We start from the raw sequence: 23843 nt of genomic DNA, 5'->3' as shown, positions 1-23843 counted from the left end.
TCAGTATCACTTTAGCAACATTGAATTGGCAGTCCTTAGCAAACGGTTTGGCCCCATACTGGGGGACAGTGCCAAGGTGCTGTTATCACCATAATCATTATAGTGGCCTGTATAGGTTTTGATACTTAGAATGCCCCTCTACGTAAATCTTTATTTCATACTTATAGAATTGTTAATATCAGTATAATAAATTAAATTACGAGTTGCTGTTGAATAGGACGACATTAAAAAACAGAGTAAATAGTGGGAACCGCACTCAATCCAAACGGCCAAGGGTGCTCCAGGTCAGGACCAGCAATCCCAGGACAATATACAAAGAAGAGAAGATCACAGGCACTCCAAATGTTAAGCCGTATGCAGCTTTAATGTAACAAAATGCAACGCAACGTTTCGACCAACAAAGGTCTTTTTCAAGCTGGTTGAGCAGCTTGAAAAAAAGCTTGAAAAAGACCTTTGTTGGCCGAAACGTTGCGTTGCATTTTGTTACATTAAAGCTGCATACGGCTTAACATTTGGAGTGCCTGTGATCTTTTTTTCTTTGGACATTAAAAAACAGGTGACGGGCAAGTATGAAAACGATAAACATCCATCAGTTTTGGGCAAGTTTACATTGTCATTAATCCGTACTATATTTTTGTTGTTTTTAGTTATTTTTGGGAGGTATTCTCGTGTAACATTGAATGCAATGTATAATGTATTAAACAAACATGAATTCAAAAGTGTCTCTTTTCCGCTTGGAATTCAATACACATTTTTGTTCAGTGTTTTTTTTCCCAGGATCACGCTGACCAATTAAAGTATTCTAGATGATATTTAAAATGCAACATAACTCCCAATTCTGTCACTGTTACGTCTTAATTTTGTGTGCTGGCAAGGTAATTGATATAATTATGGGTCAAAACATTAACTTAGCAGTAAGTAAGCCAAGAAGTAAATCCTATGGGAAAGTCGCTAGCTTTTGACATTTTTTTTTCTGCTACTTTCTTTAACATGATGTCAAATGCCATTCAGAGTTTCTGTAATTATCTCTCTCTTTATATGGCCAGTGGTTTGCTAATTAAACCACCACTGGGAGCCTGTTTAAGGTTACCTAATGATAATATGTGTTCCCTTACTGTTCTCAGCATTAGGAGGCATCAAGAACGGAGAGCGATTCTCAGTCCAATTTTGACCGATTTCACGGTTCGAGTAACTGCTGCACCAGCTATTATCTTCAGTAAAATGTCCCCCGAGAATACACACACAGAGGTAAGTTCACATGGCAGACCATTTTACTGGGACTAATGGTATACCCAGAATACTGTTGCACTGTAATTTATCGTTCACAGAGCTACTGTGCAGTAACTACTGATACACAAAATTATTATACTGTGACTAATGCTCGCATTCATTAATACTTCTATAGAACACTGCCTCATCACTACTGCTATGAATAGTACACACTACCCCATCCTATTCCTATTAATGGCACACATTGCCCCATCCCATTAAAGGTGCACATTGCCCCATCCTATTAATAGTACACACTGCCCCATCTTATTAATAGTACACACTGCCCCATCCTATTAATGGCACACATTGCCCCATCCCATTAAAGGTGCACATTGCCCCATCCTATTAATAGTACACACTGCCCCATCCTATTAATAGTACACATTGCCCCATCCTATTAATGGTACACATTGCCCCATCCTATTAATGGTACACACTGCCCCATCCCATTAAAGGTGCACATTGCCCCATCCTATTACTAGTACACACTGCCCCATCCTATTAATGGTATACACTGCCCCATCCTATTAATAGTACACACTGCCCCATCCTATTAATAGTACACACTTCCCCATCCTATTAATGGTATACATTGCCCCATCCTATTAATGGCACACACTGCCCCATCCTATTAATGGTACACACTGCCTCATCCTATTAATAGTACACACTGCCCATCCTATTACTGGTATACATTGCCCCATCCTATTAATGGTACACACTGCCCCATCCTATTAATGGTATACATTGCCCCATCCTATTAATGGTATACATTGCCCCATCTTATTAATAGTACACACAGCCTCATCCTATTAATGGTACACACTGCCCCATCCTATTAATGGTACACACTGCCCCATCGTATTAAAGGTGCACACAGCCTCATCCTATTAATAGTACACACTGCCCCATCCTATTAATGGTACACACTGCCCCATCTTATTAATGGTACACACTGCCCATCCTATTAATGGTACACACTGCCTCATCCTATTAATGGTACACACTGCCTCATCCTATTAATGGTACACATTGCCCCATCCTATTAATGGTACACACTGCCCCATCGTATTAAAGGTGCACACAGCCTCATCCTATTAATAGTACACACTGCCCCATCCTATTAATGGTACACACTGCCCCATCTTATTAATAGTACACACTGCCCATCCTATTAATGGTACACACTGCCCATCCTATTAATGGTACACATTGCCCCATCCTATTAATGGTACACACTGCCCATCCTATTAATGGTACACACTGCCTCATCCTATTAATGGTACACACTGCCTCATCCTATTAATGGTACACATTGCCCCATCCTATTAATGGTACACACTGCCCCATCGTATTAAAGGTGCACACAGCCTCATCCTATTAATAGTAAACACTGCCCCATCCTATTAATGGTACACACTGCCCCATCTTATTAATGGTACACACTGCCTCATCCTATTAATGGTACACACTGCCTCATCCTATTAATAGTACACACTGCCCATCCTATTAATAGTACACACTGCCCATCCTATTAATGGTACACACTGTCCCATCCTATTAATAGTACACACTGCCCCATCCTATTAATGGTGCACACAGCCTCATCCTATTAATGGTACACACTGCCTCATCCTATTAATAGTACACACTGCCCCATCCTATTAATGGTACACACAGCCTCATCCTATTAATAGTACACACTGCCCATCCTATTAATGGTACACACTGCCTCATCCTATTAATGGTACACACTGCCCCATCCTATTAATGGTGCACACAGCCTCATCCTATTAATGGTACACACTGCCTCATCCTATTAATAGTACACACTGCCCCATCCTATTAATGGTACACACAGCCTCATCCTATTAATGGTAAACACTGCCTCATCCTATTAATAGTACACACTGCCCATCCTATTAATGGTATACATTGCCCCATCCTATTAATGGCACACACTGCCCCATCCTATTAATAGTACACACTGCCCATCCTATTAATGGTATACATTGCCCCATCCTATTAATGGTACACACTGCCCCATCCTATTAATGGTATACATTGCCCCATCCTATTAATGGTATACATTGCCCCATCTTATTAATAGTACACACAGCCTCATCCTATTAATGGTACACACTGCCCCATCCTATTAATGGTACACACTGCCCCATCGTATTAAAGGTGCACACAGCCTCATCCTATTAATAGTACACACTGCCCCATCCTATTAATGGTACACACTGCCCCATCTTATTAATGGTACACACTGCCCATCCTATTAATGGTACACACTGCCTCATCCTATTAATGGTACACACTGCCTCATCCTATTAATGGTACACATTGCCCCATCCTATTAATGGTACACACTGCCCCATCGTATTAAAGGTGCACACAGCCTCATCCTATTAATAGTACACACTGCCCCATCCTATTAATGGTACACACTGCCCCATCTTATTAATAGTACACACTGCCCATCCTATTAATGGTACACACTGCCCATCCTATTAATGGTACACATTGCCCCATCCTATTAATGGTACACACTGCCCATCCTATTAATGGTACACACTGCCTCATCCTATTAATGGTACACACTGCCTCATCCTATTAATGGTACACATTGCCCCATCCTATTAATGGTACACACTGCCCCATCGTATTAAAGGTGCACACAGCCTCATCCTATTAATAGTAAACACTGCCCCATCCTATTAATGGTACACACTGCCCCATCTTATTAATGGTACACACTGCCTCATCCTATTAATGGTACACACTGCCTCATCCTATTAATAGTACACACTGCCCATCCTATTAATAGTACACACTGCCCATCCTATTAATGGTACACACTGTCCCATCCTATTAATAGTACACACTGCCCCATCCTATTAATGGTGCACACAGCCTCATCCTATTAATGGTACACACTGCCTCATCCTATTAATAGTACACACTGCCCCATCCTATTAATGGTACACACAGCCTCATCCTATTAATAGTACACACTGCCCATCCTATTAATGGTACACACTGCCTCATCCTATTAATGGTACACACTGCCCCATCCTATTAATAGTACACACTGCCCCATCCTATTAATGGTGCACACAGCCTCATCCTATTAATGGTACACACTGCCTCATCCTATTAATAGTACACACTGCCCCATCCTATTAATGGTACACACAGCCTCATCCTATTAATGGTAAACACTGCCTCATCCTATTAATAGTACACACTGCCCCATCCTATTAATGGTACACACAGCCTCATCCTATTAATGGTACACACTGCCTCATCCTATTAATGGTGCACACAGCCTCATCCTATTAATGGTACACACAGCCTCATCCTATTAATGGTACACACTGCCCCATCTTATTAATAGTACACACTGCCCATCCTATTAATGGTACACACTGCCTCATCCTATTAATAGTACACACAGCCTCATCCTATTAATGGTACACACTGCCCCATCCTATTAATGGTACATACTGCCCCATCTTGTTAATAGTACACACTGCCCCATCCTATTAATGGCACACACTGCCCCATCTTATTAAAGGTGCACACAGCCTCATCCTATTAATAGTACACACTGCCCCATCCTATTAATAGTACACACTGCCCCATCCTATTAATGGTATACATTGCCCCATCCTATTACTGGTACACACTGCCCCATCCTATTAATGGTACACATTGCCCCATCCTATTAATGGTACACATTGTCCCATCCTATTAATAGTACACATTGTCTCATCCTATTAATAGTACACACTGCCCCATCCTATTAATAGTACACACTGCCCCATCCTATTAATAGTACACGTTATCCCATACTATTAATGGTACACGTTGTCCCATCCTATTAATGGTACACATTGCCCCATCCTATTAATGGTACACATTGCCCCATCCTATTAATGGTACACACTGCCTCATCCTATTAATGGTACACACAGCCTCATCCTATTAATGGTACACACAGCCTCATCCTATTAATGGTACACACTGCCCCATCTTATTAATAGTACACACTGCCCATCCTATTCATGGTACACACTGCCTCATCCTATTAAAGTAGTACACACTGCCTCATCCTATTAATAGTACACACTGCCCCATCCTATTAATGGTACACACTGCCCCATCTTATTAATAGTACACACTGCCCATCCTATTAATGGTACACACTGCCCCATCTTATTAATAGTACACACTGCCCATCCTATTAATGGTACACACTGCCTCATCCTATTAATAGTACACACAGCCTCATCCTATTAATAGTACACACTGCCCCATCCTATTAATGGTACACATTGCCCCATCCTATTAATGGTACACATTGCCCCATCCTATTAATGGTACACACTGCCCCATCCTATTAATGGTACACACTGCCCCATCCTATTAATGGTACACACTGCCCCATCCTATTAATGGTATACATTGCCCCATCCTATTACTGGTACACACTGCCCCATCCTATTACTGGTACACACTGCCCCATCCTATTAATGGTACACATTGCCCCATCCTATTAATGGTACACATTGTCCCATCATATTAATAGTACACACTGCCCCATCCTATTAATAGTACACGTTATCCCATACTATTAATGGTACACGTTGTCCCATCCTATTAATAGTACACATTGCCCCATCCTATTAATGGTACACATTGCCCCATCCTATTAATGGTACACACTGCCTCATCCTATTAATAGTACACACTGCCCATCCTATTAATGGTACACACAGCCTCATCCTATTAATGGTACACACAGCCTCATCCTATTAATCGTACACACTGCCCCATCTTATTAATAGTACACACTGCCCATCCTATTCATGGTACACACTGCCTCATCCTATTAAAGTAGTACACACTGCCTCATCCTATTAATAGTACACACTGCCCCATCCTATTAATGGCACACACTGCCCCATCTTATTAAAGGTGCACACAGCCTCATCCTATTAATAGTACACACTGCCCCATCCTATTAATAGTACACACTGCCCCATCCTATTAATTGTATACATTGCCCCATCCTATTACTGGTACACACTGCCCCATCCTATTAATGGTACACATTGCCCCATCCTATTAATGGTATACGTTGTCCCATCCTATTAATAGTACACATTGTCCCATACTATTAATGGTACACATTGTCCCATACTATTAATAGTACACATTGTCTCATCCTATTAATAGTACACATTGTCCCATCCTATTAATAGTACACATTGTCCCATACTATTAATAGTACACATTGTCCCATACTATTAATGGTACACACTGCCCCATCCTATTAATGGTACACACTGCCTCATCCTATTAATAGTACACACTGCCCATCCTATTCATGGTACACACTGCCTCATCCTATTAAAGTAGTACACACTGCCTCATCCTATTAATAGTACACACTGCCCCATCCTATTAATGGTACACACTGCCCCATCTTATTAATAGTACACACTGCCCATCCTATTAATGGTACACACTGCCTCATCCTATTAATAGTACACACAGCCTCATCCTATTAATAGTACACACTGCCCCATCCTATTAATGGTACACATTGCCCCATCCTATTAATGGTACACATTGCCCCATCCTATTAATGGTACACATTGCCCCATCCTATTAATAGTACACACTGCCCCATCCTATTAATGGTACACACTGCCCCATCTTATTAATAGTACACACTGCCCATCCTATTAATGGTACACACTGCCTCATCTTATTAATAGTACACACTGCCCATCCTATTAATGGTACACACTGCCTCATCCTATTAATAGTACACACAGCCTCATCCTATTAATAGTACAAACTGCCCCATCCTATTAATGGTACACATTGCCCCATCCTATTAATGGTACACATTGCCCCATCCTATTAATAGTACACACTGCCCCCTCCTATTAATGGTACACACTGCCCCATCTTATTAATAGTACACACTGCCTCATCCTATTAATAGTACACACTGCCCCATCCTATTAATGGTACACATTGTCCCATCCTATTAATGGTACACATTGCCCCATCCTATTACTGGTACACACTGCCTCATCCTATTAATGGTACACACTGCCCCATCTTATTAATGGTACACACTGCCCCATCCTATTAATGTTACACACTGCCCCATCCTATTAATGGTACACATTGCCCCATCCTATTAATAGTACACATTGCCCCATCCTATTAATGGTATACATTGCCCCATCTTATTAATAGTACACACAGCCTCATCCTATTAATGGTACACACTGCCCCATCCTATTAATGGTACACACTGCCCCATCGTATTAAAGGTGCACACAGCCTCATCCTATTAATAGTACACACTGCCCCATCCTATTAATGGTACACACTGCCCCATCTTATTAATGGTACACACTGCCCATCCTATTAATGGTACACACTGCCTCATCCTATTAATGGTACACACTGCCTCATCCTATTAATGGTACACATTGCCCCATCCTATTAATGGTACACACTGCCCCATCGTATTAAAGGTGCACACAGCCTCATCCTATTAATAGTACACACTGCCCCATCCTATTAATGGTACACACTGCCTCATCCTATTAATAGTACACACTGCCCATCCTATTCATGGTACACACTGCCTCATCCTATTAAAGTAGTACACACTGCCTCATCCTATTAATAGTACACACTGCCCCATCCTATTAATGGTACACACTGCCCCATCTTATTAATAGTACACACTGCCCATCCTATTAATGGTACACACTGCCTCATCCTATTAATAGTACACACAGCCTCATCCTATTAATAGTACACACTGCCCCATCCTATTAATGGTACACATTGCCCCATCCTATTAATGGTACACATTGCCCCATCCTATTAATAGTACACACTGCCCCATCCTATTAATGGTACACACTGCCCCATCTTATTAATAGTACACACTGCCCATCCTATTAATGGTACACACTGCCTCATCCTATTAATAGTACACACTGCCCCATCCTATTAATGGTACACATTGTCCCATCCTATTAATGGTACACATTGCCCCATCCTATTAATGGTACACACTGCCCCATCCTATTAATGGTATACATTGCCCCATCTTATTAATGGTACACACTGCCCATCCTATTAATGGTACACACTGCCCCATCTTATTAATAGTACACACTGCCCATCCTATTAATGGTACACACTGCCTCATCCTATTAATAGTACACACAGCCTCATCCTATTAATAGTACACACTGCCCCATCCTATTAATGGTACACATTGCCCCATCCTATTAATGGTACACATTGCCCCATCCTATTAATAGTACACACTGCCCCATCCTATTAATGGTACACACTGCCCCATCTTATTAATAGTACACACTGCCTCATCCTATTAATAGTACACACTGCCCCATCCTATTAATGGTACACATTGTCCCATCCTATTAATGGTACACATTGCCCCATCCTATTACTGGTACACACTGCCTCATCCTATTAATGGTACACACTGCCCCATCTTATTAATGGTACACACTGCCCCATCCTATTAATGTTACACACTGCCCCATCCTATTAATGGTACATATTGCCCCATCCTATTAATAGTACACATTGCCCCATCCTATTAATGGTACACATTGCCCCCATCCTATTACTGGTACACACTGCCTCATCCTATTAATGGTACACACTGCCCCATCCTATTAATGGTACACATTGCCCCATCCTATTACTGGTACACACTGCCTCATCCTATTAATGGTACACACTGCCCCATCTTATTAATGGTACACACTGCCCCATCTTATTAATGGTACACACTGCCCCATCCTATTAATGTTACACACTGCCCCATCCTATTAATGGTACACATTGCCCCATCCTATTAATAGTACACATTGCCCCATCCTATTAATAGTACACATTGCCCCATCCTATTACTGGTACACACTGCCTCATCCTATTAATGGTACACACTGCCCCATCTTATTAATGGTACACACTGCCCATCCTATTAATGGTACACACTGCCCCATCTTATTAATGGTACACACTGCCCCATCTTATTAATGGTACACACTGCCCCATCCTATTAATGGTACACACTGCCCCATCCTATTAATGGTACACACTGCCCATCCTATTAATGGTACACACTGTCCCATCCTATTAATGGTACACATTGTCCCATCCTATTAATGGTACACACTGCCCCATCTTATTAATAGTACACACTGCCCCATCCTATTAATGGTACACATTGCCCCATCCTATTAATGGTATACATTGCCCCATCCTATTAATGGTACACACTGCCACATCCTATTAATGGTACACACTGCCCCATCTTATTAATAGTACACACTGCCCCATCCTATTAATGGTACACATTGCCCCATCCTATTAATGGTACACACTGTCCCATCCTATTAATGGTACACACTGCCCCATCCTATTAATGGTACACACTGCCTCATCCTATTAATGGTACACACTGCCCCATCCTATTAATGGTACACACTGCCCATCCTATTAATGGTACACACTGTCCCATCCTATTAATGGTACACACTGCCCATCCTATTAATGGTACACACTGTCCCATCCTATTAATGGTACACACTGCCCATCCTATTAATGGTACACATTGCCCCATCCTATTAATGGTACACACTGCCCCATCTTATTAATAGTACACACTGCCCCATCCTATTAATGGTACACATTGCCCCATCCTATTAATGGTATACATTGCCCCATCCTATTAATGGTACACACTGCCCCATCCTATTAATGGTACACACTGCCCCATCCTATTAATGGTACACACTGCCTCATCCTATTAATGGTACACACTGCCCCATCCTATTAATGGTACACACTGCCCATCCTATTAATGGTACACATTGTCCCATCCTATTAATGGTACACACTGCCTCATCCTATTAATGGTACACACTGCCTCATCCTATTAATGGTACACATTGCCCCATCCTATTAATGGTACACACTGCCCCATCGTATTAAAGGTGCACACAGCCTCATCCTATTAATGGTACACACTGCCCATCCTATTAATGGTACACACTGTCCCATCCTATTAATGGTACACACTGCCCATCCTATTAATGGTACACATTGCCCCATCCTATTAATGGTACACACTGCCCCATCTTATTAATAGTACACACTGCCCCATCCTATTAATGGTACACATTGCCCCATCCTATTAATGGTATACATTGCCCCATCCTATTAATGGTACACACTGCCCCATCCTATTAATGGTACACACTGCCCCATCCTATTAATGGTACACACTGCCTCATCCTATTAATGGTACACACTGCCCCATCCTATTAATGGTACACACTGCCCATCCTATTAATGGTACACACTGCCCCATCCTATTAATGGTACACACTGCCTCATCCTATTAATGGTACACACTGCCTCATCCTATTAATGGTACACATTGCCCCATCCTATTAATGGTACACACTGCCCCATCGTATTAAAGGTGCACACAGCCTCATCCTATTAATAGTAAACACTGCCCCATCCTATTAATGGTACACACTGCCCCATCTTATTAATGGTACACACTGCCTCATCCTATTAATGGTACACACTGCCTCATCCTATTAATAGTACACACTGCCCATCCTATTAATAGTACACACTGCCCATCCTATTAATGGTACACACTGTCCCATCCTATTAATAGTACACACTGCCCCATCCTATTAATGGTGCACACAGCCTCATCCTATTAATGGTACACACTGCCTCATCCTATTAATAGTACACACTGCCCCATCCTATTAATGGTACACACAGCCTCATCCTATTAATAGTACACACTGCCCATCCTATTAATGGTACACACTGCCTCATCCTATTAATGGTACACACTGCCCCATCCTATTAATGGTGCACACAGCCTCATCCTATTAATGGTACACACTGCCTCATCCTATTAATAGTACACACTGCCCCATCCTATTAATGGTACACACAGCCTCATCCTATTAATGGTAAACACTGCCTCATCCTATTAATAGTACACACTGCCCATCCTATTAATGGTATACATTGCCCCATCCTATTAATGGCACACACTGCCCCATCCTATTAATAGTACACACTGCCCATCCTATTAATGGTATACATTGCCCCATCCTATTAATGGTACACACTGCCCCATCCTATTAATGGTATACATTGCCCCATCCTATTAATGGTATACATTGCCCCATCTTATTAATAGTACACACAGCCTCATCCTATTAATGGTACACACTGCCCCATCCTATTAATGGTACACACTGCCCCATCGTATTAAAGGTGCACACAGCCTCATCCTATTAATAGTACACACTGCCCCATCCTATTAATGGTACACACTGCCCCATCTTATTAATGGTACACACTGCCCATCCTATTAATGGTACACACTGCCTCATCCTATTAATGGTACACACTGCCTCATCCTATTAATGGTACACATTGCCCCATCCTATTAATGGTACACACTGCCCCATCGTATTAAAGGTGCACACAGCCTCATCCTATTAATAGTACACACTGCCCCATCCTATTAATGGTACACACTGCCCCATCTTATTAATAGTACACACTGCCCATCCTATTAATGGTACACACTGCCCATCCTATTAATGGTACACATTGCCCCATCCTATTAATGGTACACACTGCCCATCCTATTAATGGTACACACTGCCTCATCCTATTAATGGTACACACTGCCTCATCCTATTAATGGTACACATTGCCCCATCCTATTAATGGTACACACTGCCCCATCGTATTAAAGGTGCACACAGCCTCATCCTATTAATAGTAAACACTGCCCCATCCTATTAATGGTACACACTGCCCCATCTTATTAATGGTACACACTGCCTCATCCTATTAATGGTACACACTGCCTCATCCTATTAATAGTACACACTGCCCATCCTATTAATAGTACACACTGCCCATCCTATTAATGGTACACACTGTCCCATCCTATTAATAGTACACACTGCCCCATCCTATTAATGGTGCACACAGCCTCATCCTATTAATGGTACACACTGCCTCATCCTATTAATAGTACACACTGCCCCATCCTATTAATGGTACACACAGCCTCATCCTATTAATAGTACACACTGCCCATCCTATTAATGGTACACACTGCCTCATCCTATTAATGGTACACACTGCCCCATCCTATTAATAGTACACACTGCCCCATCCTATTAATGGTGCACACAGCCTCATCCTATTAATGGTACACACTGCCTCATCCTATTAATAGTACACACTGCCCCATCCTATTAATGGTACACACAGCCTCATCCTATTAATGGTAAACACTGCCTCATCCTATTAATAGTACACACTGCCCCATCCTATTAATGGTACACACAGCCTCATCCTATTAATGGTACACACTGCCTCATCCTATTAATGGTGCACACAGCCTCATCCTATTAATGGTACACACAGCCTCATCCTATTAATGGTACACACTGCCCCATCTTATTAATAGTACACACTGCCCATCCTATTAATGGTACACACTGCCTCATCCTATTAATGGTACACACTGCCCCATCCTATTAATGGTACATACTGCCCCATCTTATTAATAGTACACACTGCCCCATCCTATTAATGGCACACACTGCCCCATCTTATTAAAGGTGCACACAGCCTCATCCTATTAATAGTACACACTGCCCCATCCTATTAATAGTACACACTGCCCCATCCTATTAATGGTATACATTGCCCCATCCTATTACTGGTACACACTGCCCCATCCTATTAATGGTACACATTGCCCCATCCTATTAATGGTACACATTGTCCCATCCTATTAATAGTACACATTGTCCCATACTATTAATGGTACACATTGTCCCATACTATTAATAGTACACATTGTCTCATCCTATTAATAGTACACACTGCCCCATCCTATTAATAGTACACACTGCCCCATCCTATTAATAGTACACGTTATCCCATACTATTAATGGTACACGTTGTCCCATCCTATTAATGGTACACATTGCCCCATCCTATTAATGGTACACATTGCCCCATCCTATTAATGGTACACACTGCCTCATCCTATTAATGGTACACACAGCCTCATCCTATTAATGGTACACACAGCCTCATCCTATTAATGGTACACACTGCCCCATCTTATTAATAGTACACACTGCCCATCCTATTCATGGTACACACTGCCTCATCCTATTAAAGTAGTACACACTGCCTCATCCTATTAATAGTACACACTGCCCCATCCTATTAATGGTACACACTGCCCCATCTTATTAATAGTACACACTGCCCATCCTATTAATGGTACACACTGCCCCATCTTATTAATAGTACACACTGCCCATCCTATTAATGGTACACACTGCCTCATCCTATTAATAGTACACACAGCCTCATCCTATTAATAGTACACACTGCCCCATCCTATTAATGGTACACATTGCCCCATCCTATTAATGGTACACATTGCCCCATCCTATTAATGGTACACACTGCCCCATCCTATTAATGGTACACACTGCCCCATCCTATTAATGGTACACACTGCCCCATCCTATTAATGGTATACATTGCCCCATCCTATTACTGGTACACACTGCCCCATCCTATTACTGGTACACACTGCCCCATCCTATTAATGGTACACATTGCCCCATCCTATTAATGGTACACATTGTCCCATCATATTAATAGTACACACTGCCCCATCCTATTAATAGTACACGTTATCCCATACTATTAATGGTACACGTTGTCCCATCCTATTAATAGTACACATTGCCCCATCCTATTAATGGTACACACTGCCTCATCCTATTAATAGTACACACTGCCCATCCTATTAATGGTACACACAGCCTCATCCTATTAATGGTACACACAGCCTCATCCTATTAATCGTACACACTGCCCCATCTTATTAATAGTACACACTGCCCATCCTATTCATGGTACACACTGCCTCATCCTATTAAAGTAGTACACACTGCCTCATCCTATTAATAGTACACACTGCCCCATCCTATTAATGGCACACACTGCCCCATCTTATTAAAGGTGCACACAGCCTCATCCTATTAATAGTACACACTGCCCCATCCTATTAATAGTACACACTGCCCCATCCTATTAATGGTATACATTGCCCCATCCTATTACTGGTACACACTGCCCCATCCTATTAATGGTACACATTGCCCCATCCTATTAATGGTATACGTTGTCCCATCCTATTAATAGTACACATTGTCCCATACTATTAATGGTACACATTGTCCCATACTATTAATAGTACACATTGTCTCATCCTATTAATAGTACACATTGTCCCATCCTATTAATAGTACACATTGTCCCATACTATTAATAGTACACATTGTCCCATACTATTAATGGTACACACTGCCCCATCCTATTAATGGTACACACTGCCTCATCCTATTAATAGTACACACTGCCCATCCTATTCATGGTACACACTGCCTCATCCTATTAAAGTAGTACACACTGCCTCATCCTATTAATAGTACACACTGCCCCATCCTATTAATGGTACACACTGCCCCATCTTATTAATAGTACACACTGCCCATCCTATTAATGGTACACACTGCCTCATCCTATTAATAGTACACACAGCCTCATCCTATTAATAGTACACACTGCCCCATCCTATTAATGGTACACATTGCCCCATCCTATTAATGGTACACATTGCCCCATCCTATTAATGGTACACATTGCCCCATCCTATTAATAGTACACACTGCCCCATCCTATTAATGGTACACACTGCCCCATCTTATTAATAGTACACACTGCCCATCCTATTAATGGTACACACTGCCTCATCTTATTAATAGTACACACTGCCCATCCTATTAATGGTACACACTGCCTCATCCTATTAATAGTACACACAGCCTCATCCTATTAATAGTACAAACTGCCCCATCCTATTAATGGTACACATTGCCCCATCCTATTAATGGTACACATTGCCCCATCCTATTAATAGTACACACTGCCCCCTCCTATTAATGGTACACACTGCCCCATCTTATTAATAGTACACACTGCCTCATCCTATTAATAGTACACACTGCCCCATCCTATTAATGGTACACATTGTCCCATCCTATTAATGGTACACATTGCCCCATCCTATTACTGGTACACACTGCCTCATCCTATTAATGGTACACACTGCCCCATCTTATTAATGGTACACACTGCCCCATCCTATTAATGTTACACACTGCCCCATCCTATTAATGGTACACATTGCCCCATCCTATTAATAGTACACATTGCCCCATCCTATTAATGGTATACATTGCCCCATCTTATTAATAGTACACACAGCCTCATCCTATTAATGGTACACACTGCCCCATCCTATTAATGGTACACACTGCCCCATCGTATTAAAGGTGCACACAGCCTCATCCTATTAATAGTACACACTGCCCCATCCTATTAATGGTACACACTGCCCCATCTTATTAATGGTACACACTGCCCATCCTATTAATGGTACACACTGCCTCATCCTATTAATGGTACACACTGCCTCATCCTATTAATGGTACACATTGCCCCATCCTATTAATGGTACACACTGCCCCATCGTATTAAAGGTGCACACAGCCTCATCCTATTAATAGTACACACTGCCCCATCCTATTAATGGTACACACTGCCTCATCCTATTAATAGTACACACTGCCCATCCTATTCATGGTACACACTGCCTCATCCTATTAAAGTAGTACACACTGCCTCATCCTATTAATAGTACACACTGCCCCATCCTATTAATGGTACACACTGCCCCATCTTATTAATAGTACACACTGCCCATCCTATTAATGGTACACACTGCCTCATCCTATTAATAGTACACACAGCCTCATCCTATTAATAGTACACACTGCCCCATCCTATTAATGGTACACATTGCCCCATCCTATTAATGGTACACATTGCCCCATCCTATTAATAGTACACACTGCCCCATCCTATTAATGGTACACACTGCCCCATCTTATTAATAGTACACACTGCCCATCCTATTAATGGTACACACTGCCTCATCCTATTAATAGTACACACTGCCCCATCCTATTAATGGTACACATTGTCCCATCCTATTAATGGTACACATTGCCCCATCCTATTAATGGTACACACTGCCCCATCCTATTAATGGTATACATTGCCCCATCTTATTAATGGTACACACTGCCCATCCTATTAATGGTACACACTGCCCCATCTTATTAATAGTACACACTGCCCATCCTATTAATGGTACACACTGCCTCATCCTATTAATAGTACACACAGCCTCATCCTATTAATAGTACACACTGCCCCATCCTATTAATGGTACACATTGCCCCATCCTATTAATGGTACACATTGCCCCATCCTATTAATAGTACACACTGCCCCATCCTATTAATGGTACACACTGCCCCATCTTATTAATAGTACACACTGCCTCATCCTATTAATAGTACACACTGCCCCATCCTATTAATGGTACACATTGTCCCATCCTATTAATGGTACACATTGCCCCATCCTATTACTGGTACACACTGCCTCATCCTATTAATGGTACACACTGCCCCATCTTATTAATGGTACACACTGCCCCATCCTATTAATGTTACACACTGCCCCATCCTATTAATGGTACACATTGCCCCATCCTATTAATAGTACACATTGCCCCATCCTATTAATGGTACACATTGCCCCCATCCTATTACTGGTACACACTGCCTCATCCTATTAATGGTACACACTGCCCCATCCTATTAATGGTACACATTGCCCCATCCTATTACTGGTACACACTGCCTCATCCTATTAATGGTACACACTGCCCCATCTTATTAATGGTACACACTGCCCCATCTTATTAATGGTACACACTGCCCCATCCTATTAATGTTACACACTGCCCCATCCTATTAATGGTACACATTGCCCCATCCTATTAATAGTACACATTGCCCCATCCTATTAATAGTACACATTGCCCCATCCTATTACTGGTACACACTGCCTCATCCTATTAATGGTACACACTGCCCCATCTTATTAATGGTACACACTGCCCATCCTATTAATGGTACACACTGCCCCATCTTATTAATGGTACACACTGCCCCATCTTATTAATGGTACACACTGCCCCATCCTATTAATGGTACACACTGCCCCATCCTATTAATGGTACACACTGCCCATCCTATTAATGGTACACACTGTCCCATCCTATTAATGGTACACATTGTCCCATCCTATTAATGGTACACACTGCCCCATCTTATTAATAGTACACACTGCCCCATCCTATTAATGGTACACATTGCCCCATCCTATTAATGGTATACATTGCCCCATCCTATTAATGGTACACACTGCCCCATCCTATTAATGGTACACACTGCCCCATCTTATTAATAGTACACACTGCCCCATCCTATTAATGGTACACATTGCCCCATCCTATTAATGGTACACACTGTCCCATCCTATTAATGGTACACACTGCCCCATCCTATTAATGGTACACACTGCCTCATCCTATTAATGGTACACACTGCCCCATCCTATTAATGGTACACACTGCCCATCCTATTAATGGTACACACTGTCCCATCCTATTAATGGTACACACTGCCCATCCTATTAATGGTACACATTGCCCCATCCTATTAATGGTACACACTGCCCCATCTTATTAATAGTACACACTGCCCCATCCTATTAATGGTACACATTGCCCCATCCTATTAATGGTATACATTGCCCCATCCTATTAATGGTACACACTGCCCCATCCTATTAATGGTACACACTGCCCCATCTTATTAATAGTACACACTGCCCCATCCTATTAATGGTACACATTGCCCCATCCTATTAATGGTATACATTGCCCCATCCTATTACTGGTACACATTTCCCCATCCCATTAATGGTACACACTGCCTCATCCTATTAATGGTACACATTGTCTCATCCTATTAATAGATCACACTGCTCCAGCCCATTACAATTTGTATTAATGTTACACACTGACCCGTGCTATCCTGTGAATGATACAAAAATATTTATTCTATTGTTAATAAAGGGTTAATAATGCACGGATTTCCCATGCAGTTCCTAAGAGTGAAATGAACAGAATTAATGATACATTTATCAATGTGTTATAAGAGTACATGTAAATAAATTATACTATACCCTTTAGAAGTTTTTAGATGTTTTTTTGTAGCCGTATGAATGGGGGCATTTTTTGGGAACATGTCAGATTTGGTCGATTCTGGAACGTGGGTATTGATTACAAATGAAAATAAGCTGTGTTTGAAGTATTTGGCACCCTGGTGAAGGCATTTCAGGTGCAGTTGATTTAAGACATGTTAGACATGCACAGTTTGTGAGGCTTGTTTAGTCCCCCAAGCTCAAGTAAACAAAAATGACATTAGATCTACCTTTTCACCTCAGGATATTTTAGTGTGTGGCCATGCCTTGGAAGTGAATGTGACCACAAGCTTGGACTTCTTCCTAAGTGTGGCTCAAGTACAACTTCTGCAACAGCTGGTACAAGCTAACATGGCTGGATTTGAACAAACAAACATGGCCGCTGAGGTATGTTATGAAAAACCTTCATTAACCCATTGAGAACATGCAACACACTGTGCTTATCTTTTTTTTTATTTATTTCTGTTCTTTCTTTCTCATACAATGTAAATACGGTATGTTGTGTAAGTGAAAGGGTTACTGTAACCATTTTTTTACAATTCTTATTTATTCATTATTTATACTGCTCTTTTGGGCACCACTAACTACGTCCAACCACTTTTTGTGATTCAAAACCATATACATAAAGTCTTACCTCGCTGTCCTCGAGCGTGTCCAGACTCCATGCGATTTCATTCCGCAAAACTTCGTATTCTAATCGTATGCTTCTCACAAACAAGTATTTGATTGGACCACTTTCTCCGGCTCAGGGTGCATGCAAGTGCTCTGAGCCAGGAGAATGATAAAATGGGAGGTGGGAGGGAGCGAGGGTGGACAACATAAAAAGAAAAAACAAAACAACAAACCTCAGGTTTGTTAATATAGGGAGGTGGGAAATAATACATCCAGTACTGTAGTCTTCATGGGTTAGACATACAGGTAGACATGTATATCAAAGTATTCTGTTCTGAAAAGTATTATAAAATATAGAAAGTGGGGCAAATACAGTGAAACTAGCAGGCGCATTCTTTTGATGACGCCTCTCTTTTAAGTTTTTTAACCACTTTTTAGGACCGAAAACTGATTTGCAAATTTTTTCCCAAAATAACTGATTTCTATTAATCCTAATCTAACTTTAGTCACAGGTTGACTATTTTGCCTAAATTTCACAAGTCGGTGTTTAGTGAATAAATCCTGAAGAGTTGTGACAAATCGATAATCCAGTCACAAAATGCAAGCCACGAATGGACATGAATACAAACATGTATTCCTGACCCTATAGTGCAAAACCCACCATCAATGCACCTCTATGAGGAAAATTCAGCGTCCCCATCCAGAGCGTGGAGACACTGAACGGCAGTGCTGCCTACTGTGCAGCATTGAGCCAGGAAGCTCCTCCAGGGACCATCTCAGGCGTGGCCACTTGGAGGTGTCCCTAGGGGCAATGTGTGCATGCAAATGCTTGCATATAATGATTATACTAACCAGAACTACTACATTAAGCTGTATTTGTTGTGGTGACTATAGTGTCCCTTTAAATCCCAGGATTGTGGCCCAAGTAAGTCATCTTAATTTCATACAGTGAAAATGGTAACAAATAAAAGATAATATACAGGGAGTTAGAGGTGATACTCCGGAGCACCTTCCGTTCCACTGGGCCATGAAGTCCATTAAATACCTGGGAATCAATATCACTAGCAACAAAGCATAATCATGCCAGTCAAACTTCCCCCAACTACTACACGCAATACAAACTGACCTACATAAATGGGACAAGCCCTACTTCCGTTGGTTGGGAAGGATTAATGTGATCTCTATGAACATACTCCCTCGAATCCTCTACCTAATGAACACCATCCCTATAAGAATCCCCCCAAAATTCTTCAAACTAATCCAAACACTTTTCACCAACTACATATGGGTGGGAAAGAGGACCCGAATTGCATACCACACTCTTACACGACCTAAGCACAGGGGAGGAGTTGGTCTGCCAGATATCCTCCACTATTACTATGCTATACACATGGCTAGAGTATTTGACTGGACAAGTCAATCCCCAACTAAACTGTGGATTGCTATAGAACAATCGATTTTGCATACTCCGCTAGAAGCCTTACCGTGGGCATACACGGGAACAGTAGACTTTCCAACGTCCAGCCACCACACCCTAGACGCTACCATATCAGTTTAGAAGAAAATTGCTCATCTCCCAAACATGCCCCCAGGGATATCACTGAGATACCCCATATTCCATAATTTGCGATTCCCTGTAGGAGCCAGAGGCCTTTGACTCCCTTTACAGGTCCTCTGTGAAAACTCCCCGTATGTGCCGCTGGACAGTTTCTGGAGCACACAAGGACAAAAATCACTACTAAACATAACACAAACATCTACACACACCCTGGCTCAGATGTTTCAGTTCTTCCAAATGACACACTTCCCCAAAACCCTTAAGATACCTGAGGGACCCCTCAGAGACGCTACCGAATTTAAACAATTATGCTTAAGCGCGACATCAGTTACTAATGCAATATCAAAATGCCTTAAATTACTCCAGAAACATATACACAACAGGCTCCCATGGTTCACGCGCAAATGGGACATGGGGGGGGTGGTTGCACTCACCTGAACATGCTTAAATGTGGTGCTGCTGGGGGCCATATTATACAATAAACAATACACAAGATCCAGCGCACTCTCCTATCTACTAAACAGCAACTTCAATGTTGACAGATTTTATTCGTTTTTAAAAGTTTTTTTTTTTTTTTTTTTTTTTAAAAACACCTTATCTAGGCAAAAAATTATGGGGATTTAGTTACATTATATGATCATACATTGCATAAGCCTGCCCCAACGTCAATGTACCCCATCTTTGGCAGGTCCTACTCTCACAGTCTAATGTCTGCTCTTATGAGATTAACCACTTACTTGGGAAAAAAATTCCATCTGAGGCTCTCTGCAGTACAAGGCTAAATAGGGACCTGAGATGAGGCACCTGTGGCAGGGAGGGGTGCAGAACCAAGGAGTTAGGGGCTAGACTCCCAAATATATATATATATGGAACATGGGGGGGTGGTTGCACTCACCTGAACATGCTTAAATGTGGTGCTGCTGGGGGCCATATTATACAATAAACAATACACAAGATCCAGCGCACTCTCCTATCTACTAAACAGCAACTTCAATGTTGACAGATTTTATTCGTTTTTAAAAGGTTTTTTTTTATTTTTTTTTCATAAACACCTTATCTAGGCAAAAAATAATGGGGATTTAGTTACATTATATGATAAATAAATATAAATATAAAAATCACTACTAAACATAACACAAACCTCTACACACACCCTGGCTCAGAGGTTTCAGTTCTTCCAAATGACACACTTCCTCAAAACCCTTAAGATACCTGAGGGACCCCTCAGAGACGCTACCGAATTTAAACAATTATGCTTAAGCGCGACATCAGTTACTAATGCAATATCAAAATGCCTTAAATTACTCCAGACACATATACACAACAGGCTCCCGTGGTTCACGCGCAAATGGGAACACTACCTGGGTTGCATACTGAGCGAAAGGGAATGGGAGTTGATCTTCCGCAGAACCTTCTATGCCCACACGAGTGTTTCCCTTCACAAGACTAATTATAAGCTCCTCTCGACATGGTACTGAACCCCACAAGAAATTCACAGGTTCCACCCAGATACACCCCCACTCTGCTGGCGCTGTGGAGGAGGAGACGGGGATATCGGCCACATGTGGTGACACTGTGGGAATCTAAGACCCTTCTGGGAAATGGTAAACCTTAAAGTGGGGGAAATCATAGGCTTTACAGTGCCGTGTGAAATAGACACAATGCTACTTCTCAACACAGATATGCCCCTACAGAAATTAAAATACTCCCTTCTATTCTTTATGTTAGAAGCTGCAACATCGGTAATAGCGATTAAATGGGAATCTACATCCCACATAGGGTACCGAGAATGGGCTGCCAAAGTGGAACACTTTCGGGTTCTGGAGGAACTCAGGTGGTCATCAATAGAGAGGATCTCACGGTATACGGACATCTGTAAACTGTGGATCACACACATTAGAGCGAAGCAAGGGGAACGCCTGACCTAATATGAGATTGCCCATCTGACAATATGCCCTCTTATCAGCTAGATAACAAGAGTCTGACTCCCATATCACAAATGCAATATCACGAGAGATTTGAATTCAGGGATGTATGATCCGTTATAGTCTGCTAACCTATCTGTTACATCTACGAATGGTATCGCTTTCTTGCACAAATATGAGATAACGTCATGTCATCATTAAATGTATAGATTTATTGTCTCTCTTCTTTTCCTTTCTTTTCTTCTTTTTATTGTTCTTTCCCCCCCTATCCCATTTATGGAGTACCGACACGGAACAATAATGTGAAGTACGCTGTAATGTAAAATGTGGTTCGATTGCTATGTTGAGCTTCATATCCATGATTTGTACTCACCTTGTTATTTCTAAAACTTTTCAATAAAAAGAAATTAAATAAAAGAAAATAAAAGATAATATACAAAATCTAATTTATCATCCAATCAATATGAATTAAGGAATCCGCTTTAGACAATGTCATCCTAAAAATGTGACCAATCACTAGGGCTGAATGTCATACTCCGAGAGTGCAAGTCATTTAAGAAAGGGTTTTTTGAAATGTGTCGGCTCCAGCTGGTCTAACCTTCCATATCTCTATACCGGCCATAGCCTGAAATAGAGTTATGGGAGTTGTAGTCCAATAACACCCTTGGTTTAGATTTCAGTTTTAATTAATACGTTTTGTCTTGTTTAAAACATACCAAGTGTTACTCATTATTATTTTCAGCATAAACTTTGAACGGTGACCTTATTTACCTCCGATAGTAAAATGAATGAGTGATAATGTAATAAGTCTTCACTCAATGATATTAACAGTTGGGTAAAATATGTGGAAACAATATTTAGTGTCCTCCAGACGGCATTAAATATGTTTTGAGATTTAAGGCTTGCGCAAAATCCATTGTTATTGTAATTTTATTGCTTGTGTGCATGTATGTCTCTGATGTTTTTGTGGTTTGTACGACGTCTCAGTTTGATGCTTTTTATGTCCATGTGTCATCCTTCTAGATCCTATAAATTTAATGTTTCCTGATAGA

General features: G+C 41.3%; 1 protein-coding gene across 1 annotated transcript in view; it reads left to right on the top strand.

Annotated features, from left to right (window-relative positions):
- Positions 1–23843, top strand: part of VPS13B (vacuolar protein sorting 13 homolog B) — an 843188-nt gene that overhangs the window by 566890 nt on the left and 252455 nt on the right. Inside the window, exons 32-33 of the mRNA XM_063451210.1 lie at positions 1125–1248; positions 18940–19083. Of these exons, the coding sequence (XP_063307280.1) occupies positions 1125–1248; positions 18940–19083 (268 nt within the window). The remainder of the gene's footprint in view (positions 1–1124; positions 1249–18939; positions 19084–23843) is intronic.

The sequence above is a fragment of the Pelobates fuscus genome, chromosome 4, assembly GCF_036172605.1.
Source record: "Pelobates fuscus isolate aPelFus1 chromosome 4, aPelFus1.pri, whole genome shotgun sequence".
NCBI lineage: Eukaryota > Metazoa > Chordata > Amphibia > Anura > Pelobatidae > Pelobates > Pelobates fuscus.
Note: the sequence above shows the minus strand (reverse complement) of the source record. Positions and strands in the feature narration are given on the sequence as shown.